Source organism: Schistocerca serialis, chromosome 10, assembly GCF_023864345.2.
Source record: "Schistocerca serialis cubense isolate TAMUIC-IGC-003099 chromosome 10, iqSchSeri2.2, whole genome shotgun sequence".
Taxonomy (NCBI): Eukaryota; Metazoa; Arthropoda; class Insecta; order Orthoptera; family Acrididae; genus Schistocerca; species Schistocerca serialis.
Genome location: NC_064647.1, coordinates 74,504,719 through 74,521,331, shown reverse-complemented (window position 1 = coordinate 74,521,331; position 16,613 = coordinate 74,504,719). Strand labels below are relative to the sequence as shown.

The following is a 16,613-nucleotide window of genomic DNA, read 5'->3' as shown; positions in this document are numbered from 1 at the left end:
TAATAGCTCATCAAATGCATAATTACAGAGACAGTCTGTAACTTAAAGAACAAGATAAAGGCGTACCACTTTCTGCAGAATACTCTACGGATAATTTAAGTAGAACATACAGTAAAAAGTTTTATGAAAATATCTAGGGTTAGGGAGTGTGTAGTGGGAGGTTTGGGATTGGGAGGGGGGGGGGGGATGTGTGTATGCGCATGCCAGGACCAGGGTAAGGAATGAGAAAAGACTAGAAGGAAAGATTCACAAACTTCATGGTAAAAAGCAAAGCACAAACAAATGCTACAAAAGTTTTATCATACCTTTTGGTTTGCCAGGGACATATGACCAGTGTAGATGTACTTGAGGAGGCTCTTAAAAGCACTTAATGAGGTTCCCTTAAGCTCAATTTCTGATTGCTGTGATTCTCGAAGTCCACCAAAAAGCATAGCTCTGCAATTAGAAAAAACACCTATTACTTTATCAAGGTACTATAGAGAAAAGTATCATTAACAGCAAAGGTGACACAAGTGATCATAGTAGAGTGTGAATGTTTACTATTGTCCACAGCTCGTCAATTGTGCTTATGGGGGCATCGGCAATACCGTAGCAGAGGGAGGGCAGCACGAATCGGCAAACAACATAATTACATTTTGTTCCACACAACAGAGTCATATTTATCTACAACAATGATGGAAACTGAAGAAATTAATTAAACTAGTGACAATCTAAGAAGGGGAAAGTAAGCTGAAGACTTGAATAACTTTGTGACTAAGGTAGTCCATGCAGCTATGTTAGCTGTGGTGGTGTCACGACTAACATACCTGCCTAGAAAGCAAGAAGACTCAGTTTCAAACCCAAGCAACAGCACGAATTTTAAATCATTTCGTCAGCTTCCATCATTATCACAGAGCAAATAACAGTTCAGCTAATCAACATTCACATAATTGATGCTCTACTATAACATCTTTACACTGACTAATTCTATAGAGTGTGACATTTTCCCCCTCATCCTGTCTCCCTGTACCAATGTACCACGCTGCCCCAACTATTGAAAAGCTGCACACTTAAATGCTACTGACCACTTTTCCAAGAGTCAATAACAATGGGTAATAAGTTTACAGTGGTCCGTTCTTCACACACTAAGTAGATGGTGATATTCTGACACAGAAAACTGAAAATTCCAATCCCATTTTCACTTTGATGATCAATGATACCACTTATCCGAAATCTCTAGCAACTTCTGTTTCTTGCCAAAAACATGGCGAGCTTATAATTTCTTGGCACCAAAAAAGCTTTGTCTTAAACATTTAGCAGTACAAAAACTATGATTCAAGTTTCTGAAGACCTGCAAAGAAATAACCATGCCACAATGCCACCTGCCACTTGTACTTTATCAGACTGCTTAATGCATTATCAGCAACACGGACAAGTTGTAAAATGAAAGCAAGAACTGTTTACAAATATCGTGATTGTGGCAATTTTGTGAGAGTCACACGTCTTCTTCATCTAATGGCAAGCCACTAGCAATCATAGTTGGTTGGTTTAAAGGCAGGAGAAGGGACCAAACTACGAGGTCATCAGTCCCTAGTTCCTAATAAAACAATGCCACAAGTGTGAGAATAAAATGGACAAAACATATAACACAAAACGGAAAGAAAGGAAAAGCCATAAGAATGAAGGGAAGGCAACAAACACTAAAAGGAACAAAAGAGAACAAGAAAACAACAGAGACGCTAGAAACAGAAGAGAGTAAAACACGAAGGCAGATTACAGTGGTTGGCCAACCACGAGAATAAAAAGGGCAAGCCAGCCACTCTGCAGCACATTAAAACCTCCACCCTAAAAGCACTAGGATGGAGAAGACATATGGACAAAGGACATGCACTAAAAACTACACAGAAGTATAAAACCCACTCCCACAGATAAAACGTAAAACTAAAGGTGCTGTGGAGGCGTTTTCGCCCACCACCAAAGGCAGGGTGCTGGGAAGTTAAAAGTCTGCCGCACAGCAGCTAAAACTGGGCAGTCGAGCAAGAGGTGGACGACTGTCATTTGGGAGCCACAGCGACACTGAGATGGGTCCTCGTAATGGAGTAGGTAACCATGCGTTAGCCATGTATCGCCAACGCAGAGCCGGCAGAGGACAACTGATTCCCTGCGAGAGGCCTGCATGGAAGACTTCCACACATACACAGTCTCCTTAACGACACACAGTTTGTTGTGCGTGCTGTTATGCCATTCCGTCTCCCAAAGCCGGAAAACCCTGCGGTGTAAGATAGAACACAGGTCAGCTTCGGAGATGCCTATCTCCAGAAGCAGTTTCTGCATCACCTGTTTGGCCAGCCTGTCGGCAAGTTCGTTTCTGATGATTCTGGCATGCCCTGGGGTCCACACACACACCACGGAACAGCAGAACTGTTACCGGGCATATATGGATTCCTGAACGGACACTACCAGAGAGTGGCGAAAGTAGCTTGTAAGCTGCTCAGTGAGTCAGAACACAGGATAAATGACTCGCCAGGGCATGAGCAGATGTACTCAAGAGCACGAGATATGGCCACCAGCTCTGTAGTGAAAGCACTGCAGCCAACTGGCAAGGAGTGCTGCTCAATACGTCCTCCATGAACATGTGCAAAGCCTACGTGACCATCAGCCATTGAGCCGTCAGTGTAAACCACTTCAGAGCCCCAGAAAAGGTCAAGAATCGAGAGGAAGTTACAGCGGCAGGGTTAACGGAGTCCTTAGGCCCATGCAAAAGGTCCAGATGAAGCTGCGGCCGAGGCGAACACCATGGAGGTGTACGTGAACGGACTGCAAGTAGAGGTGGTATAGGGAAGGACTCCAGTTCGGAGAGAAGGAACTGCACGCAAACCACAATCGTTAGCCCCCATTTTGGGCTGTCAACGCAGGAGATGGACTGCCGTGGGCGGGAAAAGGAGATGGTAATTCGGATGCTCAGGGGAACTATGAATGTGTGCTGCGTAACTGGCGAGCAGTTGCACACGTCTGGTCTGCAGTGGAGGGAAACCAGCCTCCACCAGTACGCTGGTCACCAGACTCGTCCTAAAAGCTCCAGTCGCTAATCGAACCCCACAGTGGTGCACAGGGTCGAGTAAATGCAATACTGAAGGCGCTGTCTAACCATAAACCACACTCCCATAGTCAATTCAGGATTGGACAAGGGTTCCGTAGAGCTGTAGCAGTGTACAGCGATCTGCATCCCAACTGGTGTTGCCCAGGCAGTGGAGGGCATTGACGTGCTGATAGCACTTCTGCTTAAGCTGACGAAGATGAGGGAGCCAAGTCAATCGAGCATCGAAAACCGGTCCAGGAATTGATATGTCTCCACTATAACGCCGCATTTACAGAGTGGGAGCTCCTTAGTGTCCTTGCACATTGCCCCGACACAGCTCCTGGGCCTGATCGCATCCACAGCCAGATGATTAAACATCTCTCATCTGACTGCAAGCGACATCGTCTCATCTTCAGCCGGATCTGGTGCGATGGCGTCTTTCCATTGCAGTGGCAGGAGAACACCGTCATTCCGGTGCTGCTCAAACCCAGTAAAAACCTGCTTGATGTGGATAGCTATCGGCCCATCAGCCTCACCAACATTATTTGTAAGCTGCTGGGACGTATAGTATGTCGGCAGTTGGATTGGGTCCTGGAGTCACGTGGCTTAGTGGCTCCATGACAGGGTGGCTTCCGCCAGGGTCGCTCTATTACTGATAATCTTGTATCCATCAAGTCTGCCATCCAAATAGCCTTTTCCAGGTGGCAACACTTGATTGCTGTCTTTTTTAACTTATGCAAAGCATACGACACGACTTGGTGACATCATATTCTTGCCACATTGTATGAGTGGGGTCTCTGAGGACCACTCCCGATTTTTATCCAAAACTTCCTGTCGCTCCGTACTTTCGTGTAGGCTCGAGCAAAGTTCTCAAAGTGCTCGGCAATCGCATTTGCATCAGTACATAACTGGCCATTTATGGTAACACCGGGGACAGCTGTTGGAGTCTGGTACCCAAAAAGACATTTGATCTTTGCCCAGACTTGGGAAGGTGATGTGTGGCACCCAGTGGTGGAGATGTACCTCTCCCAACACTCCTCCTTCCGTTGTTTGATAAGGTAGTGAACACGGGCACAGAGCCATTTAAAGGCTGTGAGGTGCTACAGGGGAGGGTGCTCCTTACGCCGCTGTAATGCTCGCCGACGCTCCTTAATTGCTTCACCGACTTCCGGTGACTACCAAGGGACTGCCTTACGCCTCAGGCACCCTAAAGAGCAAGGGATTATGTTTTCTGCCGCAGAAACAATTGTGCTAGTCACCTGCTCAACCATCAAAGCGATGTTACCATGTGGGGGAGATTCAGCGGTGACAGCAGAGGTGAAAGTTCCCCAGTCCGCCTTGTTCAAAGCCTATCTGGACAGGCGTCCGTGTGCCTGACCTTGGGACAGTGACAGGAAGATGGGGAAGTGATCACTACCACACAGGTCGTCATGTGCTCTCCAGTGGATAGATGGGAGAAGTCCTGGTGTGAAAATTGATAAATCAGTGGCCGAGTAACTACCATGAGCCACACTGAAATGTGTGGCGGCCCCAGTATTTAAGAGGCAGAGGTAGAATTGCGACAGTAAAGTTTCGACATTTCTGCCTCAGCCAGTTAGCAAGGTACCACCCCACAAAGGGTTATGGGCATTAAAATCTCCCATAAGTAGGAAAGGTTTAGGGAGTTGATCAATCAGTGAGCTAATATATTCAGGGGTACGGCACCATCTGGAGGAAGATATACATTGCAGACAGTTATTTCCTGCAGCGTCCTTATTCTGACAGCCACAGCTTCAAGAGGGGTTTGAAGGGGCACATGTTCACTACAGACAGAGTTTAGGACATAAACACAAACTCCACATGACACTTTTATTATAGTCGCTACGGTTCCTGTAATATCCCTTGTAGCCACGGAGGGCAGGGGTCCGCATTGCTGGGAACCAGGTTTGCTGGAGGGCAATGCAGATAGCAGGTGTAAAGCTCAACAGTTGCTGTAGCTCAGCCAGGCGGTGGAAAAAACCGCCGCAATTTTACTGGAGGATGACATCGTGAGACTGGGAAGGCATGGAACATTCAATGAGGCAGTTTACACATCACAGTCACCTGCAGCCACCGATTTATTGCCTGAGCAGTCTATATCCATTGTGCCTGAGGGCCTGGCGAGATCTAGGTTCTCAGCAGACACCAAAATCTGCACCCCATTCTCAGCCGCAGAGCTTGTAGGTAGTGGTGGTGTGGGTGCCACCGCAATTTCCTTGGTCTTAGCGGTTTTCTTTTTGATTTCTTTTTTGGACAAGGCTCCGTGAGTTTCCCTGGCTGGGAGGACTTCACTGGCTCAGTCTCTGGGACTGAGGATGAGTGTGAAGCCCTACGACCAGCTGCTTTTGGGCTCTTCAGCCACTGGCGGTGATTGTCTTTCCCACTAGAAGAAACATGGGAAGGTTCCCAATGGACCCGTTCCTAGCGAGAGAAGCCAAAGAAGACTTATGCTGCTCCAGCTTAGAAGTGTGGACTGACGCCCCCATGGTTAGGAGAGGGTGGGGGGTGTTGATCCCAAAGTAGGTGGTGCAGGAGCAACAGGGAGGGAAATGGTCTCCGCCATCAAGGGGGCAGGTGTAGTCTTCCGGCTCTGAGAGGTGACCTGAGACGGCGGAGCTGATGGTGCCAGAACTGTTGTAGCAATGGCGTAAGACGATCTCATATGCAGAGGATGCAGGCGTTCAACTCAGTGTAGGTCAGTTTGTCCAGCGTCTTTTACTCCATGATTTTCCTTTCCTTCTGGGGAATCAAGCAGTTAGGTGAGCAAGACGAATGGTGCTCTCCGCAGTTGACACAGATGGGAGACGGAGTACATGGAGTATTGGGATGTGATGGGTGTCCATAATCTCGGCGTGTGACGCTGGAAGTACAGTGGGAAGATATACGGCCAACTTCCAGCACTTAAAAGCACCGCATCAGGAGAAGGATATAGGGTTTTACGTCACATCACCTTCACCCTCTCGGGCAACGTATCACCCTCAAAGGCCGAGATGAAGGCACCAGTGGCAACCTGATTGTCCTTTGGACCCCGGTGGACACACCGGACAAAATGTACACCTCACCACTCTAAATTGGAGCGCAACTCATCGTCTGACTGCAAAAGAAGGTCTCTGTGAAATATGACACCCTGGACCATATTTAAGGTCTTATGGGGCGTGACGGTTACAGGAACATCCCCCAGCTTGTCACAAGCGAGTAACTCCCATACTGGGCAGAGGATGCTGTTTTGATGAAGACTGACCCAGATCTCATTTTGGACATGCCCTCCAACTCCCCGAACTTGTCCTCTAAATGCTCAACAAAAAACTGAAGCCTCATCGTCATGTAAGATTTCCCATCAGCTCTCAAACATACAAGGTACTGGGGCGAATAAGATCCACTGCCATCCTTAGCCTGACATTCCTCCCATTGTGTGGCCAGGGAGGGGAACGATTTGGGTTTGTACTTCTGTGCACTGGATCGAGCTGATGATCGCTTAGAGACTGCTGGTGTTTCACCACCAGCAAGAGATGATGGACTATGCTTCATCGCGTGTCATCCTCCCTGACCCACTCTGACCAGGGGCCCTCCCCACGGGCTGCCATCCAGCTGCATCAAAGGCTACCTGGCAGGATGGCCATTGCCTGGAGTCCTGATGCCCCAGGGGATGGGCATCTACCCCTTGGCATACATAGGGAGTTAACGTCGTAGGCATCAGCAGAGGCTACAACCAACAAGGTACATGGCGGCCCCACCACAACAGACTGGCTACCATGTTGGATATCAGGTGGAAAGTAGTCCATGGTCATCGCCAACGCAGAAATAGTCACTGCATAGTGCATGGTGGAAAATGCACCCAGGAAAGTGTCCTCGCCCAAGAGATGGAGAATGGGCAGGACTGCAATGTGACAACGAGAAAGTCTCAATGCATGATGGACATGATGCATCTTTTAAGGCGCCCTTCCCCAATTGGCTCGCTCTTTGGGAAAATTTTGAAGAATGGAGGTCAAACCCTACAGGGGGCCATCACACAAAGGTCGAAAGGTGTGAAACTCCTTTTAGTCAGGAATACCTCGGACCTACTCTAACCCCCGTACCCACAGGGACGGAAGGGGGGGGGGGGGGGGGGGGGGTAGTAATTGCATACCAAGTCGGATTGTTTCCATGAATTACTGTGAGCTTTTAAAATGTTCAAGAAGAATGATATACCCAGTCACTGTCTAAAACCAATAAAACATTCTTTTCTGAATAAACTGGTTAAAATGTGGAACTTGCACACCTTCCTGTATATCGTGAGAGATCTGCTAAAATGATTGATCGATTGATTGACAGAATAGCCATTAAATGGTTGGAGTTTATTCAATGTTGACGCATAAAGACAAAAATACTCAGTCATATACAACTAAAAGCTGAAAATTTGTCAAGCCATTTGGGTGGGAAGGATATGCATTACAGCCATTACTTTACATTAAGTGGTTTCCATCACTTCCTCCACGTGAAAAACTCTTCAGATTGTTATCAAAGAAGAAGAAGAAGATGAAGATGATGATGATGATTATGAGCATCTTCACATTTTCACAGTGCAATGAATCATCCTTTACACTTCAGGTCAGCAACCACAGAAACCCCTTTTCTCCATCTGATATTTCAGCTGTATACCTTTCAGCCATCTTCCAAGTGACCCGAAAGACTGCCCAGTCTGAGGCAATAGGGTTTCTGCAGTGACATGTTCAAATTCTAATGGACTATGAGGTTGTTTTGTCATACAAGCTCCAGGTCTTTAGTGACCGTACTAAAATATGATGAGACGAGTCTGGCTAAAATCGCTTAAAATTAAGTAAAACTACACTGAAATAAAAATGAAATAGTTTACTTGTATTTCTTTTGTTCTTATATTAGTTCTTTTGTTTAAAACAAAAGACAGAACCAACAAAGAAGTGATTAAGAGACTCTCAGGTATGTATCTGACTGGCCGATCACTAGACAAAAGAGAAGGTGAGCCAGGAACTAAGTAACACACTAAAGGCTACAATCCAGGAACTTAGGTTGGAGCCCAACTTTCATCCCATTGTTAGTTAAAATAGTCACTGTCTTCTTGGCTCAATATAAAATGTATTAAAACATGACTTACTGTCAATCATATGACGAAGATGTCAGCGGAAGCACGAAGCCGTGCGTTAATGCTGTGTGTCCTATTCAGAGCTGGACAGTGATAACTTCATCTCACTGCAGTTATCAGTATGAGGTACACCACTGCCAGATTGTTGGCTCAACCAACCACAGTTTATTTTTCCTCCTCCTGTCTTGCCAATCCTCCTCCCCCACAGTTGCATGAATTTTTCATGACATGAGAGCCTGGAGGGTTGTGGTACATAGATTCCCCAGCTACAGTGGCTAGCTTGTTTCCCCAAAAACCTCACTTGCTCTGGTACCCAGCAGACTGCTACCTGCTTCCACAGCTGTTGAAAAATAGCAGATTTCCTGTATCACTTCAATCATTTTCTTTACTTGATACATTTGCTGCAATTCATGCAGCACACTAAGGAAACCACAGCAGATGGAAAATGATTTCGTCCAATGAAGCCATATCTGCTTCAGTACCTTCAGAACCACACATAGTTCAGCACTGAAAAGTGACACAATTGGAATGGCCAACTGAGCAGCTAATGTCATCCCCTTGATTTCAGCTGCCTGCATATACTTTGTAAAATAAGACCTTATTTTAAATATTACAAAAAAAAACTGTAAAATAATTCTCTCATGATGACAGGAAACTGGTGGAAACTGTATACAGGCCTACAGGTAGCCAAGATGTGTGCATAGCATCAAAAACATTCATAATAAAACCACATAATATTCTGAAAGAATAACCACGAATGAAGATTGATGTCCAATTGAGAACTGACCGAAATGAAACAGGTCCAATTACACAAAATGAGAAAATATTACGATTTGTAAACAAAACCACAACTGTTAATGCTTTGAACACAGTGAAACCCATCTGGTCCAAACGATTTCATACAGTCACAAAAGGCATAATAGCCCCCAAGTCAATTGTAAAACTGCAAATGTGGAAGACAAGCTTCAAAAACAAAGAAACAAATACATAAGAATTTTTATAGTACCAAGAGGATACTTTCCATCAATTTTTCGTAACACATATCTAAATTAGCAACAGTAACCATATTTCACAGTACAGTAGTTAAATATTTGCTGTACCTGAAGTAATCACTTCTCGCTGCAAGAATAACTTTATGCCCGTGGAACTTGTGCCCATCAACAGAGAGGACAACGTCGCTGTACTCATCATTCAGGTACAAGGCCCCGATATGCTCGGATAAGAAGTTCATGTGTTCGATCTCTCCAGTTGGGGCATTGGGCCCCAAGTGGTGGTGACTACTCATTGCACACAACTGCAAATTTTCTTGCCTGAAACAAATCAGTTGACATCACATGATTTAGTAAATTATCATTAGTCACACAACGAAGTTATCAGCATTAATTATTGGTTAAATAAAACACCATTACAATAAAAGTAAATAAAAACCAGTCATACCCATAAAACAAACACAACACAAATTTATTAAAAATTCCAAGAAATAGATTCCCCAAGCCACTATACAGTGCATGGCCTTTTTATCAATATTAGCATTTATTTTTTTTTGCCCTATTCCATTTGTGCACTGATGAGGAAAAAAAAATTATCTATATGTGTGTGTTATATGCCTCAATCTGTCTTATTCCCATGACCCATACTCAAGATATAAGACTAGTAGCAAAACATGACAGTCTCCACTGAACACCAGTTCTTTAAATTTACTGAACAGCACTCACTGAGGACAATCTTGCCTTTCTTTCACACAGTCTCACCTACATTCCGCCGAGTGTCTGTTGAACTTTCACATGGGCCATGTAGAACTGTTACGATCTCCGAATTTGTTCAACCCTACTTCACTGAGACTTCAAACGCCAGAGGGATACTGCAGAATTGATTGCACAAGCATCTCTTAAGCAATTCTCTTTGCAGATGCACTGTACTTACGCAGAATCCTTCTGGCAAACCGAACGCTTCTATTTGCATTCACTACTGCAGCCTTTGCATGTCTGACCCCTACTGCAACACTTCTCAGTATTATTTTATATTTTTAAACTATGTAACATGCTCCAACCGATGATCACTTACCTTTTAACTGGCAATACAATCAGATTACTTCATTTCGTTATTGCTGTTATGATACACATTTACCCACAATTATGCTGCGATTTCTCTCTGCAGCTATCTACATCTACATGACTAATGTGTAATTCACAATTAGGTGTCTGGCAGAGTGTTCATCAAGCTATCTTCAAGCTTTTTCCCTACCGTTCCATTCCCCAACAGCAAGTGGGAGATACAAACAGTTAAATCTTTCTGTGCGAGCTCTGATTACCCTTATTTTATTACAAGGATCATTTCTCCCTATATAGGTGAAATCCAACAAAATATTTTCACATTCGGAGGAGAAAACTGGCAGCTGACCATAAATAATGAAAAGTGGTCATCCACATGAGTACTGAAAGGAATTCGTTAAACTTCAGTTACACAATAAATCAGTCTAATCTAAAGGCCGTAAATTCAACTAAATACCTAGGAATTACAATTACAAACAACTTAAATTGAAAGGAACACACAGAAAATGTTGTGGGGAAAACTAACCAAAGACTGCATTTTATTGGCAGGACACACACAAAATGTAACAGATCTACTAAGGAGATTGCCTACACTATGGTTGTCCGTCCTCTTTTAGAATACTGCTGCACGGTGTGGGATCCTTACCAGATAGGACTGACGGAGTACATCGAAAAAGTTCATAGAAGGGCAGCACGTTTTGTATTATCGCAAAATGCGAGAGAGAGTGATACTGAAATGATACAGTATTTGGGCTGGACATCATCAAAAGAAATGTGTTTTTTGTTGCAACGGAATCTTCTCACGAAATTCCAATCACCAACTTTCTCCTCCGATTGCAAAAATACTTTGCCGACACCGACCTAGATAGGGAGAAATGACCACTATGATAAAATAAGGGAAATCAGAAATCGTACAGGGAGATATGTGTGTGTTCTTTCTGCGCTCTATACGAGATTGGAATAATAGGGAACTGTGAAGCTGGTTTGATAAACTCTCTGCCAAGCACTTAAATGTGATTTGCAGAGTATTCGTGTAAATAGGTACATAGCAGATACAAAGTTGGTGATAGGAATTTTGTGAAAAGATACTGCCAAAAAAATAAGTGTTTTAATGTTTGCTGCTCCAACTCATGGATCATATCCATGGCACTCTCTTCTTCCCCATTTCAGGATAATACTGCTGCCCCTTCTTTGACCCTCTTTTGTACTATCAATCCGATCTTCAGCAGATCCCACATCATGGAGCAATACTCCAGAAGGAGACAGATAAACGTATTGCAGGCAGTCTCTTGAGTAGACTTGTTGCTTTTTCCTAGTTATCTCCCAATAAGTGACAATCCTGGTTCACTTTCTCCACAACATTATCTATGTCATTGGTCAAATTTAGATTTAAGTTTAAATTATTCATAATTTTTATCCCTAAGAATTTAGTTGAATTTGAAGGCTTTATAAAGTGCAATTTATGGTGTAAACAAAATTTAGCAGTTTCGTTTTATTACCCATGTGGATGACTTCATTTAGAGTCAACTGCCACTTTTTCCATGATACACATACCTTATCTAAATCATTTTGCAATTAGTTTTGATCTGACGACTTTACTATATAGTAAATGATAGCATCATCTGTGAACAATCTAAGAGGGTAGCTCATATTGTCTCAAATTGTTTATGTACATCGGGACCAGCTGAGGACCTATAATACTTCCTCGGGAAACACCAGATATCACTTCTGTCTTACTCGATGACTTTCGATCAGTTACTATAAACAGTGACCTTTCTGACATGAAATCACGAATTCAGTCACAGAACTGAGATGGTACTCCATAGGCATGTAATTTGATTAGATATCATTTGTGAGGAATACTGTCAAAAACCCTCTGGAAATCTAGAAATATGGAATCAATCTGAGGTACCCCGTCAGTAACAATCATTACTTCGTCTGAATGGAGAGTTAGTTGTGTTCCACAAGAACAATATTTTCTGAGTCTGTATCAGCCATTTGTCAATAATTTATTTTATTTCACACAATCACGATTTCAGCTTTGTAGCCATTTCAATCGCTTGTTGAAATGTCTGACCCATCTATGACATGTCATCGTTGAATAAATATCTATGGTCTTCTAGATCAGTTGTGTCTGTAGCACCAGAAATTTTTTGAAGACATATTTTAACATTTCAAAATGTACTTGAAAATGGCTACAAGGCTGAAGTCATGATTGCGCAAAATAAATGAACAATAAACAGTCAAATGGCACAAATTTCTTTCAAAAGAATTCCTGGCCACCATAAAGTAAAGATTGTCAATAAATAGTTTTTGGCAAATCGATATTAGTAATACGGGTCTGTAATTTAGTGCATTACTATTTCCTTTCTTGAGTATTAGTGTGACCTGTGGAACTTTCCAGTCTTTAGGTATGGGCCTATAGATTAGTGAGTGGTTGATTGTGATTGTTAACTGTGGTATCAGCATACTCTGAAAGGAACCTAACTGTTATGCAAACTGGGCTGAAAGCCTTGCATTCATTAAGCAATTTCAGCTGCTTCACTGCAATGAGGATGTCTACTTTTACATTACTCATGTTGACTGCTGTTCTTCTTTCAAATACTGAAACATCTTGTTTAGAAACTCCATTTTAGTGGCACGTCATCAGCAAGATTACCATTGCTATCGCACAGTGAAGTTATTGTGTCTTGTCACTGATGTGCTTTACATAGACCAATATCTCTCTGGATTTTTTTGCCACATTTCAGGAGAAGAGTTTCGTTGTGGAAACTATTAAAAGCACCTTGCATTGAAGTCCATACTAAGTTTCAAGCTTCTGTAAAATATTGTTCTTTTAAATTTGGTATTTTTCTTTTCTTTGTTGCCTCTGCAACTGTGTCCTAACCTTTTTTGTATACCTTGGGGCATCAGTACCATCTATTATTCATTTATTTGGTATGTATCTTCAAATTGCCATCAATTAATATTTCTCTGGATCCAAGCCACACCTGGCATACGCTTACATAGTCAATTTGGAAGGCGCAGAGACTCACTATTAGGAAGGCGTCAAGCAAATTTTTAGCTACTTTTCTAAATAGATGAATTTTGCTTTTATTTTTCATGGATTATGGTTATGGTGTTCAGTCTTGCGAGGATAACCTTTTGGTTACTAATCCCTTTATCCGTCATCATGCTCCCTATTTGAAAAGGATTATTTGCAGCCATTCACACTTTGAGTGAGCTTCTGAACTAATTGTTCGAGATAATTTTCTGAGAAAGCATTTAGTACAATTTTTTGGACTATGTTTATGCCTTGCACCACCTTTAAACAAGTATTTTTGCCAGCTTATCGAGGTAGACTGAAGTCACAAACTCCCTGAAATGTTCAGCAACTGTTTTATCAGAGATGAGGTTCAGTAAAAGGAACCAATCATTAATTTGCTCTGGCTATCAAGTATAACCTCTATCCATACTAACTAAAAGGAACTGTTTCAGTTTCACTACAAGGTAAACTACTTCTAACAGGAATAAATGCTCCACCACCAAATGTATTTAATATATCCTTTCTGAATACCATTAGGTCATTTGCAAAAATTTCAGCTAACTTTTCTCCAGCTTCAGCCAGCTTTCATTGCTTGGAACAATTTGAGATTCAGTACTCTCTATTGGCACTTGGATGTCTGGTTTTCCCCCAACAAAGCTATCACAATTTACAACTGCTGTTTGACCATAACAGCTTGATTTCACTAGTGCTGCTAGAAGCAGAAAAAATTGGGACTACTTTAAAGATATTCATTTGTCTCAGAGAGTAGCCAACATCAAACTGCCCCCCCCCCCCCCATACAAGAAGTATTACGAAAGCTTGTGTCCACTATCAACTGGCTTCTGTAAGCACTTGCTGAGGTGTTAACAGTAGAACAAAAACTTACTCAAGATACTTCAAGTCACTGTCGAAAGTTTATTTCAGGAAGTAGTTGCAAGTACTTGTTGCAGAAGTGCAGTTATTCTTAAAAACCAAAGCAGTCGCCATTGTTGTTGCACTATTACTAATGAATGACAATCATGACTAAACACAATAATGAAAAAGTAGGAAAAGATGTTAGAGGAGTACACATTTATGTTACCAACAAATGATATTCAATTAAGTAAAGTTAGAGGACTTCACTTACATTAAAAACACTAACGATTTCATATGCAAAATTCAAACATCTCTTGCCTATTATACAATGAAGTATTTGATAACAGGAAACAAAAGTAGGGTGTGGTATCTCATCAAGAGACTGTCTTTTAATTACTCTTCGACTTTTGCGAGCAGTATTTATTACTTATATAAAAATGTAATGCATTTCTATTTACAGTCACATAAAAAAATGATAAAATTTAATGACATCTGTACTGCCAATCTACTTTCCCTCTTGGTGAAAAATTGATTAATGCCTAACAAATATGATTTCAGGATTGCCAATTTAGAGTGGTTGCAACACAGGCAAATAAACTACAATGACTCAATGAGAAAGCTGAAATGTTATCTAAAATAAAAGAAAACAAACCAGTTGTGGATAAACTTTCTGAGAGCAGAGGCCACAACATAGTCTGTTTACCGCCCTACAATTGCGATCTAATTCTGATAGTGTTTGCATGGCCGAAAATAAAACAAAATTTCGTGGATAATAATGTTGCTGATGACATGTTGAAGAAAAGACTGTAGAATCTTGTTAATACTTGTTTCCTTTCAGTTACTGTATAACACTATCAAGGTTACTGCAGGAAAGTTCAGCAGCTAGAAGGAGAGTATTGAACATGAGATGCAAGAACGAAATAGCCACCAATGAAGCTATCATCAATACCACGCCCTCAAATGGTGATCGCTAAGCAAACACAAAGGACAGTGATTTTTAGGGAACATCAATTTGACACTTCTTTCAGGCACTTAGTATATAATAAATACAATGTGCAAATAGATTGCAAAAATCAGTTTTTGACTTTCAGTTCACAGTGTCGTAAATTGTACATTCATCTATTTTCATTTTTTTATTATTTTCGATAAATAAATAATACGTAAGTAATAGGTAAAACCCCCAAGCAAGAATATGTCAACAAATTAGATGATTTCGGATCCGACGGAAGTGTCACTTCACCGGGCAATATATACGTGAGTGTTGCCTAATTTGTGTTAAGCACAAAACGCATTCCCCTCACCGCGTCTCTCCCTTCCACAGCCCTAATTCGGAGGCACAGCTGTTCCCAACAGCTACCGCACCAATCATCAATGTATCGTGGCCAAAGAGTACAATACCGCTTGTTGCTAGGTATAACCTCGACCTGTGTTAACACTGCACCCATTTTGAGTGGTTCACTTGCTGTAATTTCCAGAGGCCTTCTAACCTAAAAATCTGCCTAGTTCCCTCCACATAGCCCTTGCTATTCATGTAATCACATCTTGTGTTAGTACAGCCCTGACCTATAAGGCGGAACCTGAAAACTCACCGTCCTCTGGCTCATGTCAAGGAATCTGCAGCCTGCACAATCACAGAACCATCTGCGCCTTTGATTCAGATTATCCACTCAGCTCTGTACCAAAGGTTGGTAACAACATAATAATAATTAAACATAATAATAATTACTGTTTTATCATCTCATGTGGACTTACTTAAAACCTGTTGAGATGTATTTTATCAAAAGTTGTCTTAACCTTATTGATGCCCATATGACATAGAAGACAAAACTACCTCATTTTACACAGGTAGTCATCACGGAGTGCTTGTATTTCTATTACAAGGGGGTCTTATAAACTGCCACTTTTCGATGTCCTTAAACGTCACAGCGACAACACCAATTTCCTAAAGGAGCACAACTCTATTCATTTTTTTTAAAAAAAGCCCAAAGTTAGAAGATACCAGAGTGCTGTGAAGAGCAAACCATTTTGCTCTACTTCACTGACATGCCCACGTTCATGAGATTGATGATGGTTCCTTCAGATTTTTTTCTAACTTTTATCTGAAGTCAATATCTGTTATCATATTGAAACATCATTTAACAAATATTGACACGAACCACAATTTTTTAATCAAAATAATGTTTTCATTTTTTATTATTATTATTGAGATTATGAGATCAACAGGAAGTGTAAAATGGCTAAGCAGGGATGGCTAGAGGACAAATGTAAGGATGTAGAGGCTTATCTCACTAGGGGTAAGATAGATACTGCCTATAAGAAAATTAAAGAGACCTTTAGAGAAAGGAGAACCACTTGCATGAATATCAAGAGCTTTGATGGAAAACCAGTTCTACGCAAAGAAGGGAAAGCAGGAAGGTGGAAGGAGTATATAGAGGGTCTATACAAGGGCGATGTACTTCAAGGCAATATTATGGAAATGGAAGAGGATGTAGATGAAGATGAAATAGG

The 16,613-nt window shown here is 41.9% G+C and overlaps 1 protein-coding gene across 1 annotated transcript in view; it reads right to left on the bottom strand.

The window, feature by feature from the left end:
• The window catches only part of LOC126424770 (BTB/POZ domain-containing protein 9), a 141,532-nt gene that overhangs the window by 101,714 nt on the left and 23,205 nt on the right, over positions 1–16,613 (bottom strand). The window contains exons 2-3 of the mRNA XM_050087522.1: positions 9,275–9,484; positions 306–435 (exon numbers count right to left, since the gene is read on the bottom strand). Coding sequence (XP_049943479.1) covers positions 306–435; positions 9,275–9,459 — 315 coding nt within the window. The 5' untranslated portion in view covers positions 9,460–9,484. The remainder of the gene's footprint in view (positions 1–305; positions 436–9,274; positions 9,485–16,613) is intronic.